At 36.8% G+C, this 15912-nt stretch overlaps 1 protein-coding gene across 5 annotated transcripts in view; it reads left to right on the top strand.

Annotated features, from left to right (window-relative positions):
- The window catches only part of LOC143018454 (carbohydrate sulfotransferase 11-like), a 93685-nt gene that overhangs the window by 63111 nt on the left and 14662 nt on the right, over nucleotides 1-15912 (top strand). For 4 of the 5 annotated variants that reach the window (XR_012965745.1, XM_076173813.1, XM_076173812.1 and 1 more), the window contains 2 exons: nucleotides 3317-3490; nucleotides 9197-9359. Coding sequence is in view for 4 of the 5 variants with exons in the window: in XM_076173813.1 (XP_076029928.1) it covers nucleotides 3317-3490; nucleotides 9197-9359 (337 nt within the window). In the remaining variant the exon portion in view is untranslated. The remainder of the gene's footprint in view (nucleotides 1-3316; nucleotides 3491-9196; nucleotides 9360-15912) is intronic. The other variant, XM_076173815.1, reaches the window with a different exon arrangement.

The following is a 15912-nucleotide window of genomic DNA, read 5'->3' as shown; positions in this document are numbered from 1 at the left end:
CGCTGCGCGTCATTTAAAAATGTCTATTAATTTCAAACGTTGTACCTTATTTTCGGGCACAAATTTCTTGTATTCTCACCTGTGTATCTGGGGTTGCCAGACGGGCCTGCTCAGGTGCCAAGTTTGACAACCCTAGCAGTGTGCTGCAAGAAAACGATAAAATTAACTCATGTTTTATGTAGTTAATATTAAATTGTAAAATATGTAATGAAACAGTGAATGCCACAATATTAACGCAATGCAGTGATTAAGTGACAAATGTATCCCGGAGTATTATATATTCATAAACAGCAAATTTGAGTTGTTGCCTTGGGGTGGGTGGGTGCTTGATGGCATTCGAACTTGAAAAAACTTTCAGTTTTTCATTCATTTTTCACACCACTTTACGTTATTTTTGGGGCATTGTGAAACTTAAAGGTAAATAGAAAAATATTTGCATGTTTTTTTTTAATGTAATTATTTACGATTTAGTTGAAAAATATTGCATGGGAAACCGAGAAGAGGATTGTACGGATATCTGATCCAAAACCGCCTGTGAAGTGTGAAAAAAAAAAATTAATAGGTGGATCCAATGGACCAAATAATTTTCTTTTAATTAATTTTTATTAATACTACCACTATTTCCTAGCTGCATTATATATGATATCAGGTGAATGAAGAAATGTTTCTCACAAATTTTAATTAAAAATGTTGACAAAACTGCAGTTAAGTACTGTACTATTTAGAATTTTTATTTGGGATGAGTATAATCAGTTTTTGATAGTGAAGAGAATAATATTGCAATCTATTAAGAGCGACTTTTCAAAGCTGGTACAGTAAAGTATTGTATGAATTCTAAGGAAAAGGAAATGAAAACAGAATTGAGACGTAGTGACCACAAAATTAATACATCACAAATTACTGGCGCGGTTCACTGGGCCCAGTTTTTAAACTTATTATTTTTCACTAAGGTTTCACAGTTACCTTGTATATAGAATAAGTATAGAAAATAGTGGAAATTTTAAAACTGAATTATGCAATTTGTATTTGCAAAATTGCACTTCTTAGCAATGAACAAAAATATCATTGATCTTAGCCGGCATAGTGCCTACTGAATTATTGTTCTTTATGACAGTGAATGCACACAGACACACCGTTGGAATGTTTTCGGCAAGCATGAATATTCTTATTTTTTCCACTCGAAGAACATCTTCCTGTTTTCGTTGGCTGAGGAATATCGGAAGAGCTAGAAGATGGTCTTCTTTTCTTGTTTTGTTGAGAAATGTCTGAAACGAGAAGACTGTCTGACATCTTGTTTTAGCATTAACTCCAGCAAATTCCTTTCCTAACTGAATTAAGATTTTTTCTCTATCCTTGAGACTTTGGAAGTGAAGCCGTTTTGCAATAATGAAGGTATTCACTGCACATATATCAATCGATGTTGTAGAATATTGCAATAGTGAATAGGCCATCTTCCAAGTCATTCTTTTGCAAATGTCCTCACCGGTTTATCTAGGGTATATATTCCTTTTGTTTTGTTGTTGTATATAATAACTTTAGGCCTTCTTTCAGAACTGTTTGAATCATTTGAAGGCTGAGAGTGCATTGTACTCATAAGTGAGTAAATAATTTTTCTTTGGGATAGGATCAGTCCTTTTAAAATAAAAAATATTGTGTTGTTGATTTCTCTTTTCCATTTGTGAGAGCACTTGGAAGTTCAACTTTTTTTTTATATAATTGTTCCAATAAATGTAGTTTTCTTGCAATGGAACTTTCCAGTAAATGTAGTTTTCTTGCAATGGAACTTTCTAAACTTGTAGAATTATGATCAGAAGTTATAGTGTGACCACTATAGTGACTATTTTTAAGTTCTTTTACTAGGCCTTCTACAAATCTTGAACCATGATTTGTCTCTCTCCCTTTTCCTGGGTTATTCCCAATGTAGCTTTGCATTTTCCAGGCATAAGGTGCTTCACTGTCACATATTGCCCAAATTTTACTTCCATGTTTCCCTGGTTTTGAAGGGATATATACCCAGAATGGGCAGCACCCTCTAAATGAGACTAATTGTTCCTCAACTGTCATGCATGAACATCTTGTAAATCCTGATTCCATATATCAAACGCTTGTCTTATGAGCTCCAATGTATCATCACTTATCTTTCTTTTTCTTGTACTTACGTCATCAAAACTCAACACTTGTAAAATCTGTTGAAATTTTCCATGGCTCATAATTTTGTTGAAGATTGTGCGGCTACCTTTTTGACCGTATAACTGAGTGACAGTTTCATTTTTGGATTTACAAACAACTATAAGAGTAATACATATACCAACCACTTTTTCCCCCTCACAAACCTGGGTGCCTGTTGTCTTGGTCTGTGTACAGGAGAGGGGCAGTAAAACCACAGGTTGTCACTGGATGATTAACTTCTCAGGTGACCCAAGTTTGATGTTGGAGAACATTGCAGTCATCGGGTTGTGTTACCGGGATTGTTCTCCTGTGAGAGGAGATTCCACCTGCCTGGGCCACCTAGTTGGCAAAGGAGGCTCTGAGGAGATCCATCTCTGCCATACAAACGTTGATCTGATTCATAGGGATGCTTCCAAAAACCTTAACTTATTAACTACATATCTGCAGTCATTGATATCCTAAATTTATATATATAATTTCTGCTCTTTGTGGAGATGTTTGGAAAACTTTATGTTTTGTTTTTAACTTTGGTTGCTGAGTGTATGGAGCATAAAGGAATCTTATAATTGACGAAACAGAGAAGCTACACTGCTTGTCCCTCTGGATTCTTTGAGTTGAACAACATAACCATGTTAGAAACAGAAGTTCTGTTGAGATGGTGTGGCCAAGTACCATTTGTTGTGGCTCCAATGATAGGAGTCAAGGTTTGATTCCTGAAAAGGGTGAATCATAAGTACAATTTTGTCATAAAGTATGTATTTATTCTTTTGACAAGCCTGTGGTCAGCGAAATAAAGAAAATTATATTGTGATTTTGTGGGTGTTCTTTGCTGAAAGCTTTCGGTTAATCAAGTATTTTGAATATCTTTCATCGTGGATTCGCTGTGATAAGAACCAGAAATTGGTTGCTAAAAGTCAAATGACAAGTTCAGTTTGTTATGATTAACAAGCAGATGTTTGACAAGAAAAATGTATCTACCCAATATTCTACCAAAGTGGAGTATTTCACATCTGTACAAACACTGACATGACAAAACTGGACAAATAAGTATATATTGTGTTACACACAAGGGCAATTTCTAAAAAGTGAATAAAATGTCGAGCTGAGAATGGTAATTACCCTAGATTACAAAAATAATGCATTACAGGGGAGCTTCCCTCTCGAACTTAAGCAGCTTACCTCAGCCCCAACAGTCGCCATTGGCCGCAGAAGCCCATACCCAGCAGCACCGCGACGATCGCCTGCGGTCCATGATCAGGAACATCAAGCGTGGTGCCAGCTCTCTCCTGTTTGGTGCCTATCAACATTTGATTGTTGATACGTAGGTTTAGTCTTTATTCAGTCCAAGGTGGGGGCCACAACACTCCCTAGTGATTAATTCTTCAGGCAGTCTTCTTTAGGTAAACGGTATTCTTTGACTGACTGGGTTCTTTAACCTAACTCTGGCATCTATATTTGATTCTTTTGTATATTCTGGGTAGCTCCAAGCAGTTTTATTCAGCTGAGGGAAACTTACAAGTATCAAGGGGTTAAGAACTATCTTTATTAACCCTTTGGTGTCTGCATTAGATTCACATGTTTATTTTGGCTGCTGGCAGCCACCTTATTCAGGTGAGGAAAACATTTATAGGTGCCAAAGGTCTTCTTTCACTGTCACCTGGTATAACGGCTTTCTTCGTCCATTGTCTTACAGGAAACATACAATAACTTTGGTTTCATTGCATGTTTATGTGCACACAATCTGTGTAAGAACTTTGAAATAAATCAGCTGATGACAGATGGTGTTCCTTTGTTTTAGGAATAACCCTGACATTGGCAGGAGTCCTCACCCTAATGCAAGATCATATCTACTTTAGCAGGACAGTTGTTGTCACATTCCATGCCAGTGCCTTTGAAGTTTTATTAACTTTTCAGGAACAATTATTATTCCTTGTGAACTTTGCACATGTCAAACTTATTAGGGAACATGACAATCTGGTCCTCCTCCCCTGTAAGGGGTGGTGATGGTACTTTGACAAACGAGTGTCTATACTATCTGCCTCAGGCATGACTAAACATGTTTACAGACTGAAGAGCACTGGCAGAATAGACACGAGCTTAACATATGAATATCTAGTGTGGACCTCTAGCAAGAACCTGAGAGGGCAAACAGTTGACTATGTAACCTCATTGTCATAATGTGTTGATACTAGGCCAACCAACAACAACAAGAACAGCTTATTGATGTTGTTACTGAAAGGAGTAATTTTGGTCAGAAACCACCAATAAACTATGTTGACAAAATCACAATGTATGTTTCCCATACAGCTGTTCCTGATACTTGTCTTTCTAAGGTTGTTCTGCATGCCACTGGTAATATGATAACTGTAAATTGTGTCTTGGGTTTCATACAGACTTTATTGCATGAGGATATTCTTTTGCACATACTACATGCACCCTACAACATTCATTGTAGTCTGTCTTTAGTATCCTCTTTATACTGCCTGTTATCTGATGTAGATGTTAATTATGTTATGAATATTGCATTTGTTATGCTATAGGTCAGAGGTTCTCAAACATGGGTGGAGTGAGGAACATTTTGGACAAAGATGTTTCTGTCTAATATGGTCTGGTGGTCATGGGTGTTTTGGATGTGGGTTTGGTCAGAGGAGGATGTTTTGAAATTATGTGCTTCATGGACAAGTCAGCAGTGTTTCTACCCTTTGTGTATGCTCTCCTTCAATGAAAGTTGTGGATGTATGGAGAAATGCTTCGAGACTAGGAAGCCAGTGAGTGTGGAAAGACTGTCCATCTTGCCTTATAGCAAGTGTTTCATGAACTTGTTATTTTGCAGTTTTGTTTCTGCCACCCCAGCCGATCCATTTTGTGCAAGATTTAGCATTTGGTTCTTGTGAGTCTTTATGAGTCAGACAATGAGTTTTGTGTATTTTGTAATGAGATAAATGCTCTAGATGCAGATGAAGTTTGATGACATGTGGTATCTTTGAGATTGAGCACCAGATCAAATCATTCTGGTACTTGAATTCTTTGATGCAACATCCATCACAGGACATTAGAAAGTGGGAACACAGAGCATGGCCAAGATCACTGTGAATAGGCATTTGTCTACATCCACTAGCTTTCCCAATTCAGTTGTTATGCCTGCAATTACCATCAGTGATAAAGCACTCACTAGTATATACATATACCAAAAGGCCCTCTTCCTCTCATTAGGGGTGTGGTTGAGTCGGAGCATACATCCATTGTATTTTCTTTCTTCTTTGAACGGACACTGTGCTCATCTCTTAATGTAAAAGTTGAGCAATCGTGCCACACTTATCCTGTAAACACTCAATTGGCTTTGAGATTGTGAGATGGGAATATCCAACTAAAGTCTTAAGTTTATTGTTCTAACTTTCCGATACATCATTAATATAAAATTGCAAGATTTCATACTAATAATGTGTCAGGAAGCTTTAACAATAAAATTGAGACCTTAGTTGGGTATTCCCATCCAGCAATCTGGAAACTTAATTGAGTATTTACAGGTGTGGTATGGGTTGTTGGAGTATCATTTGAAGATGAGGATAGTGTCCTATTAAAAAAGAGAATGAAGAAAATTGACCCCACACTCTAAAACAAGGTCCGCAATTAGTGCAAGGAGAGAGCAATAGGTCAGGACTATTGCAGTAATGCTTTAGGGAGTCGGCTTGACCTGTGAGGAGTGCGACCTAATCTGTGAAAAGTCTCGTTCATATCTAACATTTCAATCATTTTAAATTCCCTGTGATTGAATAAGTATAGTGTACTTTTTTATTTGGTTTAACAATACAAAACTACCCCCTATCAGGAGGCTAGGATGGTGTCCCCTACAGAGAACTTGGTAGCATGGAACTTGATGAACTGTGCCCTTGGTTCAACTTGCCAGTGGTATGGTTCAAACCGCTATCACCTTGACCTCTTTTTGAAGGAAAAATGCCCTAACCTGCCTGGCCAGGGAGCATCCTTAGTGTACTTAGTCGTGCATAATTGAGTGTGCATGTATGTCTGCATGAGCATATCATATCACTGCAGCCGAAAATCCTTCCCATACCCAGAGCTGGGCACATAACCGCTGGACGGGTAGTGCAGCATTATCGTCAGTGCATTATCGAAAAATCTGGGGTGCATTTCAGTCAGTGCATTACTGATTTTAATTTCCTTAGAGCAGTCCACATTACTGCGTATGCGTATATGTGAGTGTGTGTGTGTAAGGAAATTAAAATCAGTAATGCACTCCAGATATTTTGGTAACGTATTGACGGTAATGCACTACCTGTCTGACAGTAATGCGCCAAGCTCTGCCCATACCAAACTCATGTCCAAAACATCCATCATTTGAAATACCTGTCCTCCACACATTTTAAGCATCACAGATTAAATGAGCAGAAAAGGTAAATATTTCACCTTTTGAGTAATAAAAAAAGGATGCAGGGGACAAAAATTATTTGAGAACCACTGCTATGGCTAGTGTCAAATATATTTATGTTGTAAAAACTAATCATAATTAATCTATACTGTAAATATGACTTATATTGACAGTGCTCAAGGTAGGTATTGATAATTAATTTTTGTATATGCTAATGAATGCCCTCATCATACTGCAAGTTTTATGTATACAAGTTCTTAGAATCCTGCCCACTAATGCTTGAAATTAGCTGACTCGGCACAGTGACTTAATAGGTTTGTGTTCAGGCTTATGTCAGAGGATTTGGTATTATTAAATGGCTGGGCCAGTATGATAAACTTTATTTATGGTTTTATTTTGTCAGCATTAGGTGCTGCTTCAGTGCTTAGGGGACAGTATAGGTGGTAGAGGAGAGATTTAATAAAGACGGCTGAATGGAGGGATAGTTGGAGTTAAAAGTAGTCAACCTTCGTTTGAGAAGGGATTAGTCACCAATCATTAAACAATGCTATGTGACCCAAGTCTATGAAGATGTCATACTCAAATCCCTAAAACATTGACAACATAAAACTTTCTGTAGTTAGTATCCAATATGGGAGCTAATTTTAGTTAGTATGTAGGTAGTGTGTTAGGATGAGATCAATTTGTATGAAATTAGCAGGAATGACAACCTGTAGAAAATGCTACCTTGTTGAAGGGGCACACACATTACTAGATAAATGTCAGAACCTAAGTGTTAGGCTTAAGTTGTTGCTCAAACAATGCTATGAACGTTAACTAACACTGTGCCTTTGTTATGTTCATACCAACTCTGCCTTATCACTGCTTTCATAACATTTGAAGAGACCATAGTGATAATTGTACAAGATTTTATTGATAATTAGTCATTACCATTAGTACTACTATAACTTTATTTTTTTCAGCTACTCTTATTTTAACAATACTATTTTGGCTTTCCGGTTATTTTTTGTTTTATTTTGAATATTGTTTTTGTTATTCCTGAATGATTCCATTTCTGAAAAATTAGCATTGCTTCATGGTTGTCATATTGTCTCCTAATTTACCATGCTTTATATCACTAGGCTACTATTACTAGAAGCTAGTAGGGATGATATTACTAGTTCCAGGCACAAGAGACCAATGTGATAATTGTACAAAATTCTATAGATAACAGCAGTTCATCATTGCAAATATGAAGCCTACTGTCACTTTCCATGATTATTTTTAGTAGTTACTAAGGATGTTGACTTGACTTCTCATAGGAATAGGGTTGTAGAGAATAGGATACCTAATACCATAACTCCATCCCATTTTAGTCACCTTTTATGACCCGAATAGGAAAACTTGGTGGCAGTATTCTTTCTTCCCCCTGCCACAGTGAAGGGCAGTGGGTAGGGTACAGTGATGACCCGTCATTCATGAGGAGATAAGATGAGAGGGAGGATAAGGTGGTGGAGGGGAGTGTATTAGGCTGGTTGAAGTAAACTGATGGAAAGAGAGTTGGTTTTATTTAGCAATCAATTCGGGCGCCAGTGTTATGATAGGGCTCGCTCTAAGGACGAGAAAAGGGGAAGGGTACAAGATGGTGAGGGAGGTGATGACTGTGAGTTTCAAGTCATGTCTCAACTTGGTCTTCTTGTGGGGGAGGGGAGAGGAAGCAAGAATGCAAGGAGCAACAAGCCAGGCTGTGTGATGCTCTTAGGCGATCTGAATCTTTGGCGTTTGTCCAGCCTTTATATACATGGGCAGGTACCTGTGCTCCTACAGAGGGTATGCATTCTTCATTGAACCCAGTGTTTATCATCACATGGCTCATGTGGCTGGCCAAGGTGCAGGTTAGTCATCGCTGGTCAGTGCTGGTACTGCACGTGTTTCCTCAAGAAGGCTTTGTCCCACCTGTGGGCCTCAAGGAAGCTTTGGGTTGAATCATGCAGCTGGGTGGCATGAGCATGTCCCATGGGACCACTTGCGGGTCAGTAAGTTTGTGGGATGGGCAGAGAAGAGGTGAGGACAGGGGGAGTGAGGACTACTTCCCAACAGAATGGGATGGGTGGGAGTGGCTATGTGCCTTTTGGTTTGGCTGCCTCCCCTATAAGGGGGGAAAAAGCCTTTGGTACATTGGCTAAGAATATTATTATTTCTGTGTTGAGTGATTTATGGGCCAATCTAGTGGCTGTTGCAGATTACCTGGTAGCTATGGATCTCCTGCAAAGAATGCACGTGTATTTACCTAATTGTACTCCCCTCATTGCAATGTACAGGAAAGGAGCTACATTTATAGGGTCTCATTTTTATTTATTTATTTATTTTATTTGAATTCATTTGTCCTTACTGTTCAGATTTAGCTTAGACTTGCTTATTTTGACAACTTATACATATTGTGCTGTAGGTGTACATAGAGAATTTGTTTGAGGTTTACAGTAGCTGTTAGACCAAACACCAAGATGGAAATAACCCATGAGTATAGAGCATAAGCCCATGTCTGTAGTCATTGAACAATAGTTTCACTAATTCTGATATCTTTTCCTCATATCTGAATTCCCTGGCCATGAGCTCAACTTGCAAATTTCCCTTCTGAAAGATCTCCACACTCTCTAACAGGAAACACTTCCTATCCTTCTGCCCAGTCTTCAAGGCTGCCAGCACTTCGTGGAGCATCAGTCTTCTTCTCCTAAATGAAGCTTGGAATGAAAATAAAACCATGGAATTGCAGCCTGTGATTCGACAGGTCTTCCCAAAGATCTCAAACCTGGCAGGACCAATGGTAAGTAGAATTGGTAGTGGTACCAACATTTGTAGCATTAGTAGCTGTATTATTATCATTATCTTCATTGTTATTATTATGGTTTTGATGTTATTGTTATTTTATTATCATTAATGTAATAGTAAATTATTAGTAGTGGATGAAATAAGTTGAGAGAAAGAGGAATGTCTGTTGACCAAGGAACAGTGGAAAGTGTATTTACCTAGTTGTATTTTACAGGAAGGGGAGCTATGCTCGTGGCATCCCGTCTTCATATCTCATTTTATCTAAACTATTTTTAAATTCATGTATTGTTTTTGCACACACCACTTTCTCATCTAACTTGTTCCAACTGTCTATTACTCTGTGAGGAAAGCTGTTCTTTTTCAGATCTCTTCTATAGCTGTCTTTGTTGATTTTCTTTCCGTGTCCTCTTGTATTTCTATCATCCCATTTTATTAGATCCTCTCTATCAATAATTTCTATGCCTTTCATGATTCTGTAAATAGCTATCAAATCTCCTCTCTCTCTTCTTTGCTGTAGTGTCTGTAGCTCAAGTTTTGTTAGTCTCTCTTCATATGATAGTTTTGAGAGTGTTGGTGCCAATTTTGTAATTGCTCTTTGTATTCTTTCAAGTTTTGTTATACATTTTTTTGTACTTAGTGACCACATCGTTGCTGCATATTCCAATCTTGGTTTTATCAGTGATTAGTATTTTCTTCACCATTTCTTCATCCAGGTATGTAAATGCCACTTTGATTGTTCTTATTAAATTATAAGTTTCTCCAAAAATCTTATTTATATGTTTCTCAGGTGACATATTATTCATAACAATGACTCCCAGGTCCTTCTCATTTTCAACTTTTTTTATTCCTTCTTCTCCCAATTTATATGATCCTGTTATTCTGTTTTTGCTTTTTCCAAATTCCATTGTACTACACTTTTTAGTGTTGAACTCCATCTCCCACTTCCTACTCCATTCCCATACTTTATTTAGATCTCTCTGTAGTGACTCACAATCTTCTTCCATGTTCACTTTTTTTAATAGTTTTGCATCATCTGCAAAGAAGCTCATATAACTTTCAATTTCTTCATCCATATCATTAATACAGCAACTATTATTGGGGCCAGAACTGTTCCTTGTGGAACACCACTTATTACTTCATCCCAATTTGAGTGTTTGTCTCATATCACTACTCTCATCTTTCTTTCTTGCAAAAATTCTTCCATCCATTTAAGCAGTTTGCCCTGTATTCCTCTTTCAGTTTCTAATTTCTTAAGCAACTTATGTGGTACTTTGTCAAAAGCTTTTTTTAGGTATAGAAATGCACAATCAGCCCATCCATCTCTTTCTTGTATTATATCTATTAGCCTTGAATAGAAACATATTAAATTGGTGATGCATGATCGTCCTTGTCTGAATCCAAATTGGCACATTGTTTTTTCTAAATATTTTACCCATCTACTTTTGACAATTCTTTCACAAATTTTTGCTATTGTACTTGTTAGAGAGATTGGTCTATAGTTGGTAGGGTCTTCTTTATTTCCCCCTTTATATATAGGTACTATATTTGCTTTTTTTCAATCTTTTGGAACATTTCCTTCTTTCAAGGAACTGTTTATTATGCTGTGTATTTTGTCTGCCAGTTCATTCCTGCATTCTTTCAAAATCCAGTTTGCTATTTCATCTGGTCCATGCGATATTCTGACATCAAGATTACTCAAGTGTGTTAATATTTCATTCTTTGTTACTTCTATTTCTTTCATAGGGGGGACTTTCTCTTTCCATTCAATCTCCCCAGGTTGTATGATCTCCCTTGTAAACACTGATTTAAAATGCTTGTTCATAACTTCTGCCATTTCTATTTCCTCTGTGTATTCAACTCCTCCTTGTCTTAATTTCTCTAAATCTTGTTTGTTTTTCAGTTTATTGTTTACAAATCTGTAAAATAGTTTTGGTTGATCTTTACATTTTTCTATGACATCTTTTTCATATTTTCTCTTTTCCTCTGCGCACTTGTACATATTCATTTCTATAACAAGTATATATTTTCCTTTTTCAGGTCTTTTGTCTTGCTTCAATTTGGTCCAAGCTTTATCTCTTTTGTCTTTTAACTCTCTACAACTTTTGTTGTACCAGCACTTTACATATTCTTTTTCTTGTTTTTGTCTTGGGACATACTTTTCCACTCCTTTTTTATCATTTTTGGTCAAAATATTCCATTTCTCTTCCACTCTTATTTCTTCTTTGTATATTCTTTCCCAGTTTTCATTTTGAAAGAATTCTCTTATTTTATCAAAATTTGTTTTTTCATACATCATTCCTCCTTTTCTATATTGTTCATTTCTTTTCATGTATTTCTCCTAATTTAGTTCCAGTTCAATCAATATGTGGTCACTTTTACTTATTGGCATCTTATATTCAATCTTTTCCACAATTTTAGGTTCAGATGTGATTATTGTGTCTAGTCTTGATGGTTCTTCATTTCTATACCTAGTGTTCTCTTGTATCCATTGTGTCATTGTATGGTTGATAATCATCTTGAGTAGAACATTTCTCCATGAGTCGTCTCCACCCTTTACTGTCGTCTCTTCCCAGCAGACTTCTTTGCAATTAAAGTCACCCATTATAACTATTCTTCCTCCATCTTCCATTATCTTATTTAATGTTATCCTTGTGTCTTCTAACATACTTTTATGTTCACTCTCTTCCCATGAGGCTGTTTTTGGAGGCACATAGTTTATTACAAACTTTCTGCTCTTCTTATCTCTGTCTTCCACTTCGATCATAATCATCTCTACTGTATTCTTTCCATATGTGACACACCTCATGTTTATATCCTTAGTCAGGAACATAACTCCACCCCCTTGTTTTTTCTCTCTGTTTCTAATCCAATAATTTTATGCATTATGTCCTACACTGTTGGGTGGTAGTGGACCTTTTAATTTTGTTTCTACAATTCCCATTATGTCCGGTTCTTTTTCCTTCAGATAATCATTCAGCTCATTCAATCCTGTTATTAATCCATCTATATTTGTGTAAGACACTTTTAATTTTCTGCTACTTCCATTGTATTTTCTGTTTCCCTTTTGTTTTTCTCTAGTATGTCCCATTTCCTTACTTTCGTATTCACTACTCTACAATAGAATTTCTCTTTTTCTGACTCTGTTCTGTTCTCGTTTTTTTCCTTAGCTTCATGTCTTTTCCTTATTTCCTCCTCTCTTTCCTCTTTATTCATTTCTCTTTTTATCCATACCTTTTTATATTGTTCACTTGCTGCTAGTTTCCCTGTTTTTCCTAAGATATTCTCTGCTGTCGTTTGTGACCTGAATTTAATCTTAATTGGCCTGGTCTTATCTGTACTATACTTTCAGAGTCTAAACATCTCTTCAATTTGTTTCATGATTTCAGGTTCATCTTCCTGAACTAATTCTAGTAAACTGCTTACTTTTTCTTTTTCCACGTTGATTCTTGTGGTTCTATTAAGATCATACTTCTCTTCCATTCCTAATATAATTATACATTACTTTTTATCTTCTAAGTCTCTTACTATATTCTCCTTCTGTCTCATCACTTTAATAACTGAGTCTTCAGTTTGTTCTTTCATTTGCTGTTTAATTATGTCAGTAAATGCAACTTTACTGTTCTCTTGGATTTTTTTCCAACCCTGTGCTTCTTTTGCTATGGACTCTTTATTCTCTTTGTTCTTCTTTAATTCCTCATTCTCATCTTTTACTTCTTTTAACTGTTTTTTTAATTCTTCTATTTCTTTAGTTAGGTTTTTGTTCACCTTCACTAATTCTTCCAATTTGTCAACTTTCTGCACAATCTCTGCCATTTTACTGAACCTACTCTCCCAGTGTTTGGTCATTTTTTCGTTTTTCCTCTAGTCTTGCTAATCGGGGGAGGTTGGTATCCCCCCCCTCATTAAATCCTTGGAAATTATTATCCTCACCTTCCATTGTGCTGCTCTTATCTATATTTCTAATCTTTACATTTTTGTTAGTCCCTTCATCGTCACTAAATTGACGTTTGTTTATATGGCGTCTGCCTGCCTGGACCAAGTCCCCTACTTCCTCATTTCCTTCTATTTCCCTCAGTAATCCCTCCCCTTCTCCTTTTTCCTCACTTTCCCACTACACCACGAGCTTTCCCCTTCCCTATAAATACAATAAGGTACTTCCTTGACATTGAGATCCACATAATTTTTTTTTTTTTTTTTTTTTTTTTCGGAACTCCAATCTTCGCCGTCCATCCGGCGAAAGTGTGTGTGTGTGTATATATATATGTATATATATATATATATATATATATATATATACACAGTCAACTCTCAATTAACATGAGTTTACCGGTAACTAATGCGTTTTTGATTTAACACAAGTTAATTTTTAAGGAATTTTTTTTAAATAACACGACAATTTTGATTTAACACAATTTTAATTTGGCGGTAAGAGCACTGAGAGAGAGGGCCTCCGCGTGGTTAGTCTCCCACGCGCTGTTTTGATCTCAGTCTGAACTAGCCCACACTGTGAGTGGAAGTGTCTGTGTTAAAGGTGAGGATCGTGATAATAAGTCATAAAAGCTTGAAAAATTGTTACAGAAAAATGAATAATTTAGAGATTGTAAACTCTCGTTTCCTGTTCTACACCAAAACAAAAAAGAAAACGGTGTTACCAACCCACAATTAATGGTAAATTAATTTTTAAATGTATGGACTGTGATTATAAGTCATAAAACTTGAAAAATTGTTACAGAGAAATGAATAATTTAGAGATTGTAAACTCTCGTTTTCTGTTCTACACCAAAACAAAAAGAAAATGGTGTCACCAACCTACATTTAATGGTAAACTAATTTTTAACGACGAGTGCCCGGGATTCGGAGGAAGAGGCGAGTGAGGCGGAGAGTGGCTGGTGACGAGTGCACACATAGAATAAATAACTGTGTACTACAAATAAATACAAAGAATGTGTGTTTTGTTGTTTCTGATTAACACAACGTCTCCAGGAATGTAACCCTTGCGTAATTGAGAGTTGACTATATATATATATATATATATATATATATATATATATATATATATACATATATATATATATATATATATATATATATATATATATTTATATATATATTACAGATGAAATGGGTGGGAGTGGATTTAGGCCTTTGACTTTTGCTACCTCCTTTGTAAGGGGAAAAAAGCCATTGGTATATGTATGCATGATTATATACATGAGGTGGTGAGGAGCATGGGGAGCTGCCATATGATAAAATGGTTGTGGGTATAGTAGCTCATGCTGTTGGACTATGCTGCAGAAGTAGTGTCATGCTGCATTACCTTTGATCTGTGCGATGTGGCAGGGGACGTTGAGGATTTAATGCACAAGGTGCTAAGATGGGAGGGGTGATGATGAATAGATGGGTATCAGGAGATTATCTCTCCCATCTGAGCACAAACACTTTGCCCTAACAAGTTCCTAGTTACTCCATCAAAGTTGATATTCCGAGTACCAATTATTAATTAGCATTTGGCGCAAGTTTTGCACATCATCATGAAGCAATTGTCACGGGGAGAAAATAGCAGTTCCCTGGCAGACATAAGCTCTATTGATGCATATTTTGTAAATATGAGACATTCTCCTTTGTTCATACAGTTACCTACGTAGAGAGTTCATGAATATGATTGCCATACATTTTATCCTCTATCCTTATATGGTGGAAGAAGCCCTTGGTATACAGATATAGCTGCTTTATCAACAAGATCTGGAACCATGTTAGTCACTGCTCCTTGAATTTTCTGTTTTAATTATATCCTTCTTTTTGTGTGCTTTGACTTAACTACTTTCTCTACAATGGGGGAAAGAGCCTTTGGTACCTGTATAGTACATTGTGTACACTTAAACAATCATTAAATGCTAATATGAATTTTCTAATTGCCTTGCTCAGCTGTCTCATTGAATCACACATGCACAGCTACTAGCATACTACTCAGACGTATACGACAACATATCAAGCCTCCTGATAAGCGGGAGTTTGTGATGTTAAACCAAATTACCATCACCACCTGTATCATACATTACATTCACTCAAAAAAATATTCACACCCGGATAACAAAACAAGCTCTTCAAAAACAGACCACCAAACTCAATACTCCACCAAACCCTACCCTCACCCTCACCCGCCCCCAGACATCAAACCTACAGGAAAGTCACTCTCAGGAGAAGCAAGAACCACACTAGCATGTTCAATCAGACCAACATTCAGTTCTAAGACAGTACCTGCACAGAATAGGCCTTGCTGCAGAATCAAGCTTTCCTAGGTAAAGCCATGGCTCAGAAGACACTGAGCTACTAATTCTGTACTGCCCCACATTATCCATGGGCAGCCACACACTATTCTTTCCCGAGTAATCTAAAGGCTTCTCTGGTGCCCATTGCCAATTGCATTGCAGCTGTGGGTCTCCAGCAAGAGAGATTTGGGGAAACAAATTTATTGATTTCAATTACCCAGGAGCATGTGTTACCATTTAAATAACTGTGGAATAGATTGTAGCATTAGAAGTTACTTT

This window comes from Oratosquilla oratoria, chromosome 35 (genome assembly GCF_046742065.1).
Source record: "Oratosquilla oratoria isolate Oo_2021 chromosome 35, ASM4674206v1, whole genome shotgun sequence".
Classification (NCBI taxonomy): domain Eukaryota; kingdom Metazoa; phylum Arthropoda; class Malacostraca; order Stomatopoda; family Squillidae; genus Oratosquilla; species Oratosquilla oratoria.
The sequence above is the reverse complement of the archived record's forward strand: the minus strand, read 5'-3'. Positions and strand labels throughout refer to the sequence as shown.